At 39.3% G+C, this 17,441-nt stretch overlaps 1 protein-coding gene across 1 annotated transcript in view; it reads left to right on the top strand.

Annotated features, from left to right (window-relative positions):
* spz5 (spatzle 5) overlaps positions 1–17,441 on the top strand; it is a 44,785-nt gene that overhangs the window by 26,233 nt on the left and 1,111 nt on the right. The window contains exons 2-6 of the mRNA XM_019040058.2: positions 904–1,106; positions 4,336–4,422; positions 14,969–15,101; positions 15,848–16,062; positions 16,881–17,084. Coding sequence (XP_018895603.2) covers positions 904–1,106; positions 4,336–4,422; positions 14,969–15,101; positions 15,848–16,062; positions 16,881–17,084 — 842 coding nt within the window. The remainder of the gene's footprint in view (positions 1–903; positions 1,107–4,335; positions 4,423–14,968; positions 15,102–15,847; positions 16,063–16,880; positions 17,085–17,441) is intronic.

Below are 17,441 nucleotides of genomic sequence, written 5' to 3'. Positions count from 1 at the left end.
AGGCGTCTGGTCTCGTTTGAGTTATCTGGAAGTTGGATTGCTTCAACATTTGGATGGGAATGGAGTCGGCTCGTAATTTCTAGCGAATTTAGTGATAAATTGCGAGACTGTCTCCATTCCAAGAATTCCAAGATCCCTGTGAATATCCAAATTACGCTCATACCAGCAAGTAATATATTGAATGGTAAAATTTTTTCAAAATCGTCGAGAGCAGGACACAGAAAAGGTATTCTGATATCGATGGCGAAACTGCAGAAATGCGCATCTCGCGCATCTGAGATAAAAAGTTAGGTCAAACGAACCATAACCAATGTTTTCCATGTCAGCCGCTATATTCGGTTCATGGAACCATATCCTCGGTTCATACGACCGGTCTTCCAAACCAAACCGAACCGAACCTTTTAGAGAAAGCTCGGTCGAATAAACCGAAGCACGGTTATTTTCGCGAGTAGTTCAGCCGATACAGAACAGCGTATTTTGTACAGTATGTACTTATGTACAGTCCGAAATGTTTCCTCTACGTAGAGAGTCAACAGAGCAACTCTAACGTGCTAAGGAAGAACGCCGTATGAACATTCGAGAGTTGCCAAATTTCCCTTGATAAAACATGTATTTGTGACAACATTCATACGTATTTTCCCTTGAAATTTTCAAAAATTTTAAATTAAATTGCGTGCAAAATTGCCTGAAAATTTAGGAAAATAATATTCACAATTTTCCAAATAAATTCGGTTTTTATCGAAGGAAACTGGGCAACGTCTAACGGCTCATACGGCGTTCTTCCTTAGCACGGCAGAACTGGAAAAACAAGCAAAGCCTCCTTTGCGACTTCGTAAGTTTTTATCATACTTTTCCCCCTTTTTTCTCTTTATTTTTCAATGTATTTCTTAAATTCTGTTCCAGATGTGTTTTAGAGTGATAGTGGCGGTAATATTATGCATTCCGGCGAGCAGGGCATATTGTGGTGGTAGCTACGGCCCGTGTTATTCCTCATACCCACAATCTTACTATTCACCAAAGAAATTCATCCCGGCGCCCAAAGGTCAAACGCCAACTTGCGCTGTCCCGGGTTTAACATTCTGTGATCATGTCGACAACTATCCAAAGTGAGTTTTCTCATTGATTAATACATCATTTTTACAATAGAGAATTTGCAGATGTCTGAAATTTGATGGATTTCGTGTTTAAGTGGAAACTGCTGAGTGAACTGAACACGAGGATACCCTTGGTTCATGAATTGAACAATTATTCGAGAAAGATATGACAAAATGATGTAATCTGCAATCTGCTAAAAGACATGTTTTTAAATGGGAAACGCCGCCCCATGGCATCACTGGGCGGTGCATTTTCTCACTTTTAAATATATTTTTATACTATTTCCCATATCAGAAAATAATTATAAAAAGTACCGTGGCATCGGCTCTTTAAGCACTTTCAGATGAAGCAATAAAAAAATTGCATACGAATTCTCCATTTCACAGGATTGCTTTCGGACTGCCAATGAGTTTAGTCAAATATTTCAAATAAAAGAAAGATGCAATATTTTTACGCAATAAGAACACTTTTAAACGATCAGTTGAATGAGCACCATGTACCAGAAAAAGGGGTAATTTGAAATGCAAAGAACAATGGAACATTTTCACGGACTTTTTTTTATTGTTTCGTCAAAGAGTGCTTAAAGTTCTGACTTCGCAGTATTTTTTTGTAATTTGAGAAATAGTATAAAAATAGATTTAAAAGTGAGAAAATGCACCTCCTAGTAACGAAATCTGGCAGTATTTTCCATTTAAATAAATATATTTTACAAGATTTGGTTATTTTGTCATATCTGCTCCAGTAATTGCTCGGTTTCTAGTGTTCACCTCACTCAGGAGTTTCCCTTTAAACACGTACGAACTTCATCAAATTTCAAAAACCTGCAAATTCATCATCGCAATTAATTTCAATGTTGTTGCAATTAATTTCAAAAGTGGCGTACTTTCAATCAGTAGATAGGCAACATAGACAACACTCCGATGCAGGAGCAATAATTAGACCACATTTTGCAATGAGGAACCACTGTTTATGGCTCATTTTAGAAACAACGTATACGGCATTGGTTTCCCTATTCAGAAAGGTGATTTTACAGAGGAGCCAAAGATAGTGGTTTCTCATTGCAAAATGTAATCCAATTTAACTTTGTAAGCAAATGTAAGTTATTGCATTCACAGTGCTTAAGTGTAATGAGTGGCGAAGTGTAAATAATCGATTTATCGATGTATCCCCATTTAAATCTGTGGCAAAGAATCGATTATTAAGGTGTTCGCTGCGAACACCCTGTTTATCGACCCTTTTCAATAGGTTTAAATGGCGGATCAATCGATATATCGCAAAGCACGCCACGACACTGAGTGAAATGTGAACTATTCGCAGTAGTAACCGTAAATTAAGATGCGCATCGCAGCTGAGACTAATGCAGCTCAGACTGCCGCGCTAAGGAAAAACGCCGCACGACCCTCCAGGCTTTGCCATATTTCCTTTAATAACAAACGAATTTACTGAGGAAATTCTGATCATTTTTCTTCAAATTTCTCAGACAATTTTGTTCCCAGTTAAATCTAAAATATCGGAGAATTTTAAGGCAAAATACGCATAACTTTCTTCAAAAATACAAGTTTTATTCGGGGAAATTTGGCAACTCTCGAATGTTCATGCGACGTTCTTCCTTAGCGCGGCAGTAGAGTATAAATAGCTTCTGGAAGACGCAAGTTCGTGATGAGGTAAAGTGATAGGCAAATTGCAAAGCATGCCTCATTTACAAATCATAGAAACCAGCGACCGGGTGATCTAAATTTGAGCAGCCGATTACTGGCTTATTTCATTTTTCGCAACCCAACTTACACGAGTCGTGACTCATACGTTTACCGTCTCCAAAGCAAGAGTTACACACTTGGCGGTGCAGCTGATTGAATCCTCAGTGTTATTTATGTCACGGAAAGAATGTAAACACCGCTGTGTGCGCTTCTGTATGGAATCGAGGGGTTCATTTTTTCTCGTTCTCATTAAATGAGAGGCTTGGAGGACAAGGCGCATAAGTGCAGTTTTTGCTGTTTCAAGAAATATGTGTTTGAAGTTTCGAAATTACATCAATCTTTATGCCGGGAAGAAAGTTCAAACTGACTTTTTGATGCTTAAAAATTGGAATCTGGGAGCGACATTTTCACCGAACATGTATAAAAACTACACTGAAAAAAATAGTATGCTGTTTTAGCACCTAGGATGTCAAAAATGTGTCTGGTGATCCTAAGACGCTGCCTTTACTGCCCTCGCAGTTAACTTTACATCCTACGAATGCAAATGCAACTGCGTGGGCAATCAAGGTAGCATCTTAGGATGACCAGACACATTTTTGACATCCTAGGTGCCAAAACAGCATACCATTTTTTTCGGTATAGTTTTACTTGATAACCTATTTTTTTCAAAAACTTCACTAATGCGCCTATTGCCGTCCGAGCCCCTTAAATCTCCTTTCAGATGATTTCGAGGAGGACTCTAATATTCATAATGAAAAGATGCCCGTGTTTCCAATATTTTACGAGTTCTAAGATGGTTAAAAAGGCGTGGCGTACTTTGCGATACATCGATTGATCTGCCATTTAAGTCTATGGAAAAGGATCGATTAACGGGGTGTTCGCAGCGAACACCTTAATAATCGATTCTTTACCATGGCTTCAAATGGGGACATATCGATAATCGATCATTCACGCCACGTCCCTGCAGGAGCGAGCTCTTTGGGTCCGAATGATACTTTTTACTTCGATGGACTTATTCCAAAAATACCCCCTGTCGAGACTTCGGCACTCCTCCAAAATTTTCGAAAAGTCAATATTATGTTAGAACGATTGCCTTTCATAATTGTTCGCCATTTGAATTTCGATGTTTTGAGACATAAACGAATTCAGCACCAATAAGTAAAGGATAAAGCCATTTTAATGAGCCTTAGTCCATGCCTATAACGGCGATCGCCAAAATTTAGAGAGAACGATGGGTGATTCTACCGAAAATTATGGGTACCGTGGCTCCAACTAGGGGGAGGGGGGATACAGAAAAAACTTTAGAGATAGTAAAAAGTCTCATTTTGATCCATTAAACATAATCCTGCGGTCTGACTGAAACCTGTAACTTCATGTTTTACTTGAGACTGAAACCGTCGTGTTATGAACATCTCCAATAGGTAATCTGTCAGCCCCAGGCACATGGTGCAAAAACTGGTGGATATCAGAGACCTAGTTTTTAACTTTATACCAATCCACTTTTACTGAAGCTTTTCCTCTCTTTTTTCAATTTTATTTCCAGGCAAATTGTAAAGCATCTCATCGAAAACATGGAATTCAACTTCAACACCCTGTTCCGAGACGAGTCCAAAGACAACTTCGGAAAGAGGTAACTCCTTTTTAATACTTCTTTTGTTTTTGAACAGCAGACGTTTGTACTTGACAAAAATTAAGTATTGAGAACAAATTTTACGTTAGACAAATAAAGGGAACTTGATTCGTTTCACGCACACTTCCTTCCTTCTCTGATGCAAGGCACCTCTAATCATGTCCGAAAAAAGCAACACGAAGGAAACTTCATTACGTAGACTTCTTTATCACAACGACGGTGTAACTGCACAAATGCATATCCCGGTTGACCTGTTTTAAAACTCCGTTCTTACTCTATTTTCTAAAAAGATACCCGAACAAAATCACGTCTCGAAATGTTCACAAAATATTCTTCTTGTTGCCTAAAAAATTCCTTTAAGGAATAGTAAGGCCTTTTTTGGAGACAGTTTTTTTAATTTTTTCAGGAAAATTTACCCGCGGGACGCCAATTTTCATGGGTGAGGATTTCGCCACGGTCCCATATTTTTTCTGGCTCTTGGTGAACTGTCTTCGATTAGCGCGACGCCAAGCTGACTGGGCTGGGGCAGAGCATTCGTGCGTTTTCACCGCACCGGCGCACAGTGGATCGAGTCAATAGGAGAGGTCGGACAAAATTTGGAAACTTTAAACGCTTATAACTCCGCTTATACAAAACTTTGAGGTTCTAAAAGTAGTTTCATTGGTTTCCTCGTGAAATTTTCCACATGAAGCACCCCTTGAAATGTAAAATGTGACAAATTAAGCATCAAAATTTAAAATTTTAGTCAAAAATTGCATGTCCGACCTCTCCTATGGACTCGGTCCACTGTGCGGCGGCGCGTCGAGACGGAGGTGGTTAAGCGCCGGCATGGCATGCCGCATGCCGCATGCCGTGTACCGGGCCTCCTTGAAATTTGAATTTCGCGTATCGACTATCGTGTCTGCATCGTGCGAAGCGCAAGATGAGTTGCCTCATTAAAACTCGCACGGCTCCCAAGTCCCAGCCAGCGCCACCAATGAAGTCACTGCACTGAGTTCACCGACAACAGCCACGGGCCGGCACCCTCGTGTGGCATTGACTTTCGGAAGCGGCTAATCTCGCCAGGAGATTCCGGCCCTTGCAGGAAGTCATTTATTCCGCAAAGGCCGGAGTTTAAAGTGCCAAAAAAATGTCACGTATGATCTCTTTTTGTGTAGTGTCATGAAACTCGTAACGATGGCTCTGCCGTGCTAAGGAAGAACGCCGCATGAGCATTCATGCAGTCTTGTAGGCGCTAACATGGGCCTTACGCCGCGCCGCGCCGACCGTGCTATTTGGTGCAATGCGTGAAGTATCATGGCAGTCTTGCAGGCGCTAATTTACGTTTAACGCCAGCCACACCGTGTTCGGCGCGATTGTTCAAACTCGCGTTAGAATAATCGTGGCATCGAATAATAGAGCTTAAAAGGCCCATGCTCTGTTTCGACGCCGTGCGAGCATTCCAACATTGCCTCGTTTCAATTGAATATTTTTTCCGAGAAAAGTTAGGAAAGTTCTTTATACTCACGACCATTATTCAGATCTTTTCACTTCAATTATCATCGGAAGGTAAAGTATCGATTACTCGTTTACAAACTAACCTAAACTAACGTTAACAAAAATGCATTTATTTTCCAACTGTTTCCTGTTTTGCCAAATTTCTACCTTACATTAACTTTATTTAAAATGCGCGCATTCCAGTAGCAGATGTTAAGGTTTCTATTCGCGCAATCCTTGTGCCTTTCTTGCGCAATCCTCGTATATTTTCTTGGACCTTTAGCACAATCCTAGATTACCGGTAACTTGGTATTTCCCTCCGGACCAATAATCAGAGTTGCCATGTTTTAAATTCCCTGGCGTTTCTCTGACTCCCAAATTGTCTAGTGTCCTAACTTTCCCTGATCTTCGAACAAAATCCCCCCTTTTTTCTGTTTAAAACAAGCTGACTTTCATTAAACTTTGGACGTGTTTAGAGGTGAAATTATGGAAAAATGCAATTGTAGTAGCTGGTTAAAATATGACAAGTCCTAAAAATGAACTGAGTGAGTAAAAAGTTGGAAGATCAGGGTTACCTACGTTTGAGTGATTAGTAGATGTGTCAGAAATTCCCTGACTTTTCCCGGTAGCAGGGCCGGATAAACGCTCAGGGGCCCGGGGTGTTCACGGGTATAAGTGCCCGCACACTGCGGGTTGTATGCTTCGTAAATTGAAGGCGGTTCAAGTTTCCAAGAAAACAAAATGTCCCAAATGCCCATTTTTTTGTCCAAGGAGTAGAAAATTAACTTTCTACTCTTTCTGATTCAGTCCCCACCCCCCTTGCCAAAAAAAACTACTATCTGAGCTTACCAAAATATCGGTCTTCAGAACCCGATAAAACATTGATATCCAAGCTCTTGAGATCACGGACATTGTCGTATACAGGGTCCACAAAAGTCCTGATCTCAAAATTTTATCAAAATTCCAGGAACTCCGGATAATCCGGCCCTGCCCGGTCGTCGCAATTCTCTGACTTTCCCTTATTTTCCCGATTTTCCACACCCCCGGCGACCCTGAATATGTGCACGGCGAAACTTCCAAACCACATACCTTGGATTGCGACTTCTGAGAGAGCGTCAGGGAATAATATTTTGTGCTTCCTTAAAATATTTAATAGGCGTGGAAATTTTTGAACACCGCAAACGAGATACGAGGTTCGGAATTTTCACCGTCGATACGGAACTGCGAAACATTTTATTTATGATTCAGGGTTGGAATTTTTAAAGTTCAAAAACGACGTGTGTGGATCAGGACCAAGATGTAATGTCATAAGGAGGAAACTGAGAGAAAACGAAGAAACCTGAGAGGAAACTCGAGGAAAATGAGAAATAGAGGAGGAAGAAGAATAAGAAGATGAGGTAAAAGAGGATGAAGAGAAAAATGAGGATGATGAACATAAAAAAGATGAGAGAGAAGAAAAAGGAGAGGGTATAGGAAGACGAGAACGTGAAGAAGAGGAGAATCAAGAGGAATAACGAGGAGATGGAGGAAAAGAAGAAGACAGAGAGAAGTGAAAGAGGGGTTGAAGAATAAGAGGGGAAAGATGTAGGAGAGGAAGAAGATATGGGAGGAAGAGGAGAAGGAGAGAGATAAAGATGATGTGAAAGAGAAAATACAAAAAAAGGGAGAAGAAAATCACGCATGAGAATCTCTTTAAACGCGAATTAATAAATGGAGGATACGCAATGTCCGTTTTGTTCGATAAGATCGTTGGGTTTATCACGAGCGATCGCCGACGAATCTCACGCGCCGATGGTCATCGATGTCCTTTCCTGTTGGTCGGTGTGACGGTGAACCGCGACTTCTACAACTCCATGAGCCATCGTAAGGCCATGTTTAGGAAGAACGTCGCTTAAATATACGAATAATGCCAAATTTCCGATAAAATCAGCATTCTTCAGAGAGATGAGGAATGTTTCCCCCGGGAATTTTCAAAAAAATTTATATCGAATTACGGACAAAATTTATTGGAAAACTGGATGGAAAATATTCCCATACCAAGTTTCCGAGAGAATTCATATTTTATCAAAGAAGATCTGACAACGTATAAAACTCTCGCAGCGTTCTTCCGTGGCAGGGCAGATCGACGTGAGAGCGTATCTCAATTTCCACGTGAGCCCTGTTCTACCAGTGGCTTCGAGATATATCGATATTTCGTCACCTTCCAGGCAAAGTATCACAAGCGCCATGCGACGTTTAAAAATTTCCGCCGCCATTTTATTTCTTTACTGAGAAATTGTTGGTTGAATCTGTTTGGAAATTTCACTAAATTTTACCGGCAGCACAAAGAAAATTCAGTGAAATTTTCGGACAGCCCTGTTGAACAATTTCTCTATAAAGAAATAAAATGGCGGCGGAAATTTTTAAACGTCGCATGGCGCTTGTAATACTTTGCCTGGAAGGTGACGATTTCCCCATTTGAAGCTACGGTAAAGAATCGATAGTTAAGGTGTTCGTTACAAACACCCTGAAAATCGATCCTTTTCCATAGGTTTAAATGGCGGATCAATCGATACATCGCAAAGCACGCCACGCCACTGTGTTTTACATACTGATGCATGTTTTCTGGGGCTCGTGCGAAAATCGAGATACGCCTTCACGTCAGAGGAGCGACGATTTCGATGACACGAGTGGACGATTCGGCCGTCGCCGTTGCACAAAGCGAAAATATCGCGGTCAAACTCGGATTGCACGAAACGCAAATCCGGTGCGTTGTTGCCGCGTTTTTCGCACGAAACTTTTCGCCGCACTAACACTTTTGATGTTTTTTGCAGAGAATTGTTTGTATTTCCCAAGAAAAGCCTCACAGGGGCGGGAAAATTTAATTCAAAATCCCGAATTTCACCCGGAATTAAAAAAAAAAATCCTTTAGAGGAAGCTTCTAAATTTTCCTACACTGAAAAAAATTCACGGCGTTTTCACTAAGGTCCGTTGGTACCTTTACCATCTCACTTTTTTTTTACCAATTATTGGTAATTTTACCAAGACAGACTGGTAAGCTTACCTAAAAACCGGTATTTTTACTGTTTTTTCAGGTAAGAATACCATTTTTATTGGTAGTAATCAATTCCCGGTAACTTTGCCATTTTATCTCGGTAATTCTACCACAGTCGATAAAAAATATTGGCGTTTTTACCAAGGTCCAGTAAAATTGCCGAGAAATTTCAATAATTTTACCGAAATTTCTCGGTAAAATTACCAATTCCATAAATGGTAATTTTACCAAGAAAAAACTGGGATGAAATAGAACCCTGAATTCTTGGTAACTTTACCCTTTTCTTAGTAAATACACCGAATTTTTTTTTCAATGTAAGTTTTGGGATTATTAATTTAAAAGGTTCGCCGCACGCGCTGCCTGAAGAATGTCACTTTTTCAGTACTTCGGCTTCACAACAGGGTATAAAATACGCGCGGTTTAAAAGTGGACGTTCTATTTTGGTACGCTGCAACTTTACAATATAGGAATTGAGTCTCTTTCTCAAAATGAAAAAAATATTACAAAAACACAAAAATATTCAGAGGGGATATTCTGGAATTATCGCATTCTAAATATATCAAGGAACGCATATAATTAAGTATTTAAAAAAGATACATTTCTATCACTCCAGGAATTTTGGAAAATTCCTGGTGCTAATGGTAGACTTCAATTACATAAATATGGTCTCAACAGAGTGAGAGACAGGTAATGAAGAAATGAATCAAAGTAAGTTTAGTATTTTTTGGGCCCGGGCCCTCGGAGTTTTTCTAACTCTGCGTTAAAGTCTCCAAGTTGGCGTCAAGATGGTATCATATTTCACTCGCCGACATGATCGTTTAAAGCAGGAATGTTAGTAAAACTCATGTTTTGAGACAGACTTTCGCCTGAATTCTGGGCCCGGGTTCTCGGCGTTTTTTCAAACTTTGCGTTTAAATCTCCAAGTTGGGGTCAACATAGTACCATGCTTCTTTCCCCAACAGTTTTTGGCAAGGATGTTAGTAAAGCTCATATTTTGAGGCAGACTTTCGCCTGAATTCTGGGTCCGGGGCCTCGGCGTTTTTTCAAACTCTGCGTTGAAGTCTCCAAGTTGGGGTCAACATAGTTCCATGCTTCTTTCCCCAACATGATCGTTTTTAGCAGGGATGTTAGTAAAACTCATATTTTGAGACAGACTTTCGCCTGAATTCTGAGCCAGGGGCCTCGGCGTTTTTTCTAACTCTGCGTTAAAGTTTCCTTGTTAGCGTTAATATAGTACCCAAGTTCACTCACCAACATGGTCGTTTAAAGCAAAGATGTTAGTAAAACTTATATTTTGAGGAGACAGACTAGGACTTTTCGGTCCGTATCGCTCCATGAACTTCGATTGAACCAATCACAGAGATCTTGAAGCAAAAAAAAAAAAAAAAAAAGAGCTACAAAAATGTACCCAAAAATGGTTTTCAGGGGGTAAACTTATGGACTTAAAATCACGGAAAATCAAAATCTTGGCTGATCCTGATTTCGAATTATCGCAATTTGAAATTTTCATAGTAAATTCAAGTTTTCAACTAATTTTGATCCGCTTTTTGATTTATTCGTCCATTGACTCGCTGTCGATCGGCTCACGTTTTAAGTTTTCGTTCGAATCATGTCGATCGTATGCGTACCCTCTCGTTACATGCAGACTACCTATCATACCTTTTTTTTTTCTTCTTCTTCTTTTTTCTTTTTTCTTTAACTAGACAATTCGCCTTCTGCAGTCTGCTGCGTCTGCAGCAATTGTTGTTACGGATATGTTGTGCGTGCTGATTTCGGCGCATTACATACTTGACTCTCTGAAGGTATTTTACGTGCGAAAGCAATTCGCCTTCAGATGCGTCCGCAGCAATTGTTGTTGCGAATATGTTGTGCGTGCTGATTTTAGTTCATTACATACTCGATTCTCTGAAGGCGTTTCATATGTGCAAGTAGCGCAATCTATAGGAGAACAACAAAAGTAAATGAATCGCTCAATCCCTTACTTCTGTTGTTCTCCGACAGATTGCGCTACTTGCACACATGAAACGCCTTCAGAGAATTGAGTATGTAATGAACTAAAATCAGCACGCACAACATATCAGCAACAACAATTGCTGCAGACGCATCTGAAGGCGAATTGCTTCCGCACATAAAACGCCTTCAGAGAATCAAGTATGTGATGCGCTGAAATCAGCACGCACAACATATGTGTAGCGACAATTGCTGCGGACGCAGCAGAAGGCGAACTGTCCACTTAAAAAAAAAAAAGAGTATGATAGGTAGTCTGCGTGTAACGAGAGGGTATGTATTCGATCGACATGAATCGAACGAAAAATTAAAACGTGAACCGATCTATGCCGATTCAATGGACGAATAAATAAAAAAGCGGATCAAAGTCAGTAGAAAACTTGCATTTACTATGAAAATTTCAAATTACGATACCTCGAAGTTAAAATCAGCCAAGATTTTGATTTTCCGCGATTTCAAGTCCACACATACCATAGACTCACCACTTGCAAACCGTTTTTGGGTACATTTTTGAAGCATTTTTTTTTGTTTGCTTCGAGACCACTGAGCGATAAACGATGTTGATAACCTGATAGTAGTTGGTATCGAATACCTATCTTACAAAAGTTTGCCTACAGTTTGTCCACATAGGCCACGAACACATACCTACCGAAGAGCACGAATATCTATCCATTCGAAAAATACATGCACATTGATCTCTCTCCATCAAGTTTGCTAAACCAATAGACCATGCGTAAACCTATTGACAGATACAGTATTTTTGAGGTTCGCCTTTCAATCTTACCGCATAGACAACAAACATACCGGGGCACCCGGGGAGCGTGAAAAGTTATCCATTTCATGATCACACAAATAAATCGCTCTAAATGATCTTTGGTTGAACTGAGAAACGACGTTGTTAATCGAATACTAGCATCGTTGTTAATATCGTTCCTTACTTATTACCTTGTTTCTTATATTGTACAAAAAATTATTGTAATTCCTGTGTAAAGGAGACCAATAAATCGCAACTTAGAAAAAAAAACTTACTTCTGGCATCATATTTTTCTTCGAAGTTCTGCTCTAAAATTGGTGATTGAAACAACGAATTCACGAATCACGATTTATAGAGTTGAGTCCGTAACTTTTTCTTTGTTTTTATTTGTCGTACTGGATTGTTTTATTCCGATAAACTGGCTGGCTCAGTCGTTGACAGCGAGCACAATATATGATATTAGAAAATTGTTGAAAAACTTTGAAGGGACAATTATTCTGGAATTCGTCAAATGCGACCATGAAAATGTAAAGACTTAAAGAGCGAGTATCTGCTGACTGAATACACAACGACGAAGCTTAGGAATTGTTTATACCTACTTTCTCGTTTTCATCAATACTCCATTTCATTTTTAGAAATATTTAAAGGGACGCGGAAAGTGAGTACTCGCTGAATTTACTTAAAATGCCGTACTGGACGATCAACATTTTCTAAACAAATTCAGGGGGCCTGCCCCGTGGACTGATTTTTGAAATTCATATACAAAGCTATAGACAAAGAGGATAAAAGGGAAATAACACGATCCTGCAGGCCGATTACTGAAATTGATAGACAAAGCTATTGACCAAGACGACAAAGGAATATGGAGGGATCCCATTGGTGGAAGCGGGTGCTTGCAATGGACAAAGGAGATAGATAATAGACTAAATAACGGCAATCCACGAGGAACCCGATAGTTAGTGTATCATTTTCTCTCTTAGTCTACAGGAACCACCCATTTCAACCAATAGGATAGCTCCGCACTCCCTATGTCTTCTTTGTCTATCGCTTTGCTTATCAATTTTAATAATCGACCCGCTGTAGGCAGGAGCAGGTGGTTGCAATGGACAAAGAAGGTAAGCAATAGACTAACTGACGGCAACCCATGAGAGTCCGTCAGTCCGTAGTTAGTCCATCATTATCTTCCTTAGTCCATGACAACCACCCGTTCCAACCGATAGGATCGCTCCGTGTTCTCTATGTCTTCTTTGTCTATCGCTTTGTCTATCAATGTCAATAATCAGCCAGCTGAGTCCCTTTTCAGCTTTAGTGTGCCCCTTAAACCTGCCTCCTAGGGGCGTTCTAATTGATCTGAATGTACACCTTACATGGCAAGGTCTGCAGGGGTGTTCGTTACACCACTGTATTAGCAGCCCTATTCGAATACAGAGCCTTCGGCCTTGACAAAAATCTTTTTGGCGGTTCAACGCGCGCATCAATAGAACTTGCAACACGAATGAGGCTGTGAGAAGGATGATTCACCGAGACGAGATCTCTGACGCAATTTCAAGGCAAATTCTGAACGGACTAAATACTTAGCTCTTCGGCACGTCTTGGAAGTCTGGTGTCATCCAAGTGCGCAAGCGTTGCCGATACGAAATGAAAAAGAGAACAGTGGCGGAGGGCGGAGGGCGGGGGGAGGGGGGATTACTTACTGCGCGTTGCTCAATTTAATGGTCTTACTCCACGTATTTGGAGGGAAAAAATTGATAAAAATTAAAAAGGAGAAAAAAAATAAAAATGGAAAATGGAGGATAAGGTCGAAGGGAGCGAGAAAAATTGGAAGAGAGAGTTTTAAGTTTGAAACGTGAGTTTCGCCTTCAATTTCACAGCATAGGCAACAAACGTACCGCGTAGCGAAAATAATTATAAAAATATTCCAAAGACACTCATATTCCGCTCTTTACTACGACTCACTAAACTGGAATGAATTTTCTGCTCTCCCGTTTTCTTCAATTTTCCATTCCATTTTTTTTAAATACTTAGAGGGACGGACAGTAAGTTCTGAATTTACTTCAAAGGCCGGATTAGATACTCAAAATGTTTTAAAAAATTCCGCCCAAAGACCATGCGCGATCTTACTGGCGAATATCGTTAACTTGATGTTCGCCTTCAATTTCACCGCATAGGCAAAAAACTCAACACGGAAAGCGAATGGATAATAGGTATAAAGTATATCTATTGAAAAACACGCATATCGACGGCGTAAGTCCGCAATCACATATCTCTCGTTTGCGGTGTCTAAAAATCTCCGCCTCTATGTTATTTTTTTTAAAGGAGAACAAATTGACATCATTCCTTGAAGTTTTTGCAGAATCCTCTTCGCACAGAGAAGAAAAATCACGGCAGTTTTAAAGAAGTGCCGTTGAGTGGGTTTCCGTTTAAAATATAAAGTAGAATGACAGGAAGTCTGCGACGTCGCGAACCGAATTATGTGATTGCCGACTTACAACGTTGATATATCGATTAAGAAACTCCCAAACCACGAGCCTCGGTTTGCGACGTTGTACATTTCCTGGTATAATTTATTTTCTAAATGGAAAACAACTCAACGTCAATTCCTCTAACTCCTCAAAACTCCGCTGTGCGTACAAAATTCTGTAAAAACTTCAAGGAATAAGACTTGAGGTCCCGGTTCGCCTGCAATTTCTCCGCATAGGCAACAAATATACTAAGGAGCGTGAATATAGATGGCAGGCCTTAGAAAACCGTTACTCCCTACAGTTCTTCTCCACCCAAGAAGTTACAGCAAGCAAGATTTCTGGAATTTATACAATAAAAAACAATTTAAAAAGCGGGTAACAAGGCTTAAAGTTCAGGCACACAAAACCAAAACGTTTCGGCTGAAAGTTCAGCCATCCTCAGGATAAATAAAAATAAAAATGGTTAAAAATCTAAAATAGTACCTCACTGTACCTTTCAATTGAGCGTGTTGTTTATGACAATGTATCATAACAACATTCTCAATTGAAAGGTACAGTCAGGTACTATTTTAGATTTTTAACCATTTTTATATTTATTATCCAACTGAGGATGGCTGAATTTTCAGCCGAAACGGTTTGGTTTTGTGTGTGTGAACTTTTAGCCTTGTTACTAGCTTTTTAAATTGTGTTTTATTGTATATCTTGTCATGGGCTGCAGAGCATGTATCAAATCTCAATTCTAGAATTTGGTGACAGATAAATATTTATATTTCAATGAGGAGTAACTATTTTGAATCTTTGATGGAATTACAGGGATCCTGTTCCATATGGTGTACATCACGATTCAGGCAAAGGATTCCAAGGCTATGACTATAGTCCTGCTGTGATGTCACCACCACAACATCATCCTTTTGATCAACCGGCTCCTTTCCAGAGTAATTCTCAAGTATGTTTTCTTTTCTTAAATTTATAATTCTAGCACGTATATCTTGTCCGCCGCTGTTCTCTTAAAACCTAACCGCCAGGGCTGCAGACGGGTTAAATAATTCCTTGGTAGCATTGGCTTTTTTTAGAGAACCTTTGAGAGACGCGGTTTTTATCCCGAATTAGGAAACCTTTTTTGCTCTTTTTTACGTAAAAATGCCACTTTTCACTTATAAGTTTTTCTTCACTTTATTTTGGTAAATTAAAACGTAAAGATATTGATGTTACATAAATTTTTTGTTTCTTATGTTGCATTTTGCTTTTTATTTGGTGTTAAGCATCAATTTATATGATTTTTAGAATATAACAAAATTGCAATGCCATGTTGTTTGCAACATTTTTTAACGTTATTATTACACAAATTATACCTAAAAAAAAAAACAAAAAAGGCTTCCTAATTCATACATTTTAACAATTTTTTAAGTTATTTTTAAGTCCAGTCGATGTTACTTCAGCTTAATTGATTTACTCCAAAGGAAAGAGGATAAACTAAGAGAGGAAATCTTCAGGTTCGCCCTTTAAAAATTTTGGCATTGAAGTTTTAAAAGATCAACACTGCCTCAGAAACCAATGCTTGTTACTCTCACGAAAAATTCTAGAAATTTCTCCCGAAGAGATGAGATTTCTTTAATGAAACGCATTTTACTTAAATCTGTGATAGCTAATTTGCCTTCAATTGTTTTTTCTCTATTTTTATTTGAAGTATAGGCTCACCGGCACTATGATGAAAGGAGACTCCCTTCATTCACGACTAATGCGCCGGAGAAGGGATATCCATCCTTCACTACTGCCGAACCTCCTCATTTTTCGGACAAAAAACTATCAGCCTTGACCAATGATGTGCCCTACACGGATCCCTTCTATGATAATTTTTTTAAGTCAGATTCAACTTATTACAACAATCCATCAGACTGGTTTAGTAGGTATGTGTGTCTTAAATCTTAAGATTAATTCAAACATGGATAAAGTACGTTGGCTCGTTTGAAAACCAAAGAAAAAGGTTGAGACCTACATTCAAAGCTTAAATTTCCAGAGCCTACACGGATGAAATGATTAAAGAGTGGAAACTTTTCGGCGGCAGGTCACTGGAGTTTTGATCAGTACACAGTACTCTCTCAAAAATCCAGTCAGTCATGTTTGCCTGTTCATCGCATTGATGGCCGTAAAATTAATCAAAGAACGAAAATTTGTGAGTGACCCTCATATGGATTGCATTTTACAAAAATGAGCCAAGAGCATTCCAATGGTGCTAAAATTGTGCAAATTTATGTAGGTACCTTGCAAATATAAACTGATCATCTTAACAAGTATTATCTTTACTTCCAATAAACTATAAATACAAGACGAAAATTACTTTCATAAATTTAATTTTTTGCATGATTTCCGTAATTTTATTGCAAAGAATGTAAGTTGCACAATCCTAGCAACATTGGAATGCTCTTGGTTCCTTTTTGCAAAATGCAATCCATATGGTCTCTGCGGTATAGAGTATGGCAGCTGCCCATTCTATTGACTGTGAGATCTAAAAGAACGGATTCGGTGAATGCAGGTTTAAAATGGGTAATTTCATAGTTTCTAGAAATTTGGAAAATGTCGTGACTAGCAGAGAGAAAAGTGCATTCTGTTTCAATGTCACTTATAGATATGATTGCAGTAAAACCTCCTCGGTTAGATTTCTTTTCCTTTCTTTTTCATGTGCTTACAGTACCTGTCTCATTACACATTCAAAACTTTTTCACAGATTAAAGCGCTCAAATCAGAGTGAAGGATTTTCTTTAGCACCAAGACCTCGGCGACAAGCGAATGGCGGTTTTACAGAGACACTGTGCCCAACTAGGTCAATGTATGTTATGCCTCAGGCTGCACTAAATAACCAAGGATCTTGGAAGTATGTTGTGAATCTTGGTGACAAACCTACACAATTTGTCCAAAGTGAAGTTTGTGTGTAAGTACCTTCGTCAACTAGATATCTTCTTTCTCTCTCTTTTTGCAGTAATGAGAGGCATATCTCAGATGCACAGTCTTCAGCAGCCAGCACATGATGATGGACTTACTATGTGAGACTTATGTAAACAATCTAAGCAGGTACCTTCAAGTTTTGCGGTGTTACACCAACCAAAAAATTCTGCTTTGCTGTTGTCAGTAGAAGGATAATTCATCATCTACAAGCTGATCGTAAAATTTTGTGCTTGTCAACAAGGCATTACAAGACTGAGGTGAAATGAAAGATTTTTCGAGGAGTACCAAGAAATTTGGCCCCAGCTAAATTTTAAGATTTCTTGATACAGTGTTCCTCACTATA

Source organism: Bemisia tabaci, chromosome 7, assembly GCF_918797505.1.
Source record: "Bemisia tabaci chromosome 7, PGI_BMITA_v3".
NCBI lineage: Eukaryota > Metazoa > Arthropoda > Insecta > Hemiptera > Aleyrodidae > Bemisia > Bemisia tabaci.
This window is presented reverse-complemented; position numbering and strand designations above follow the sequence as displayed.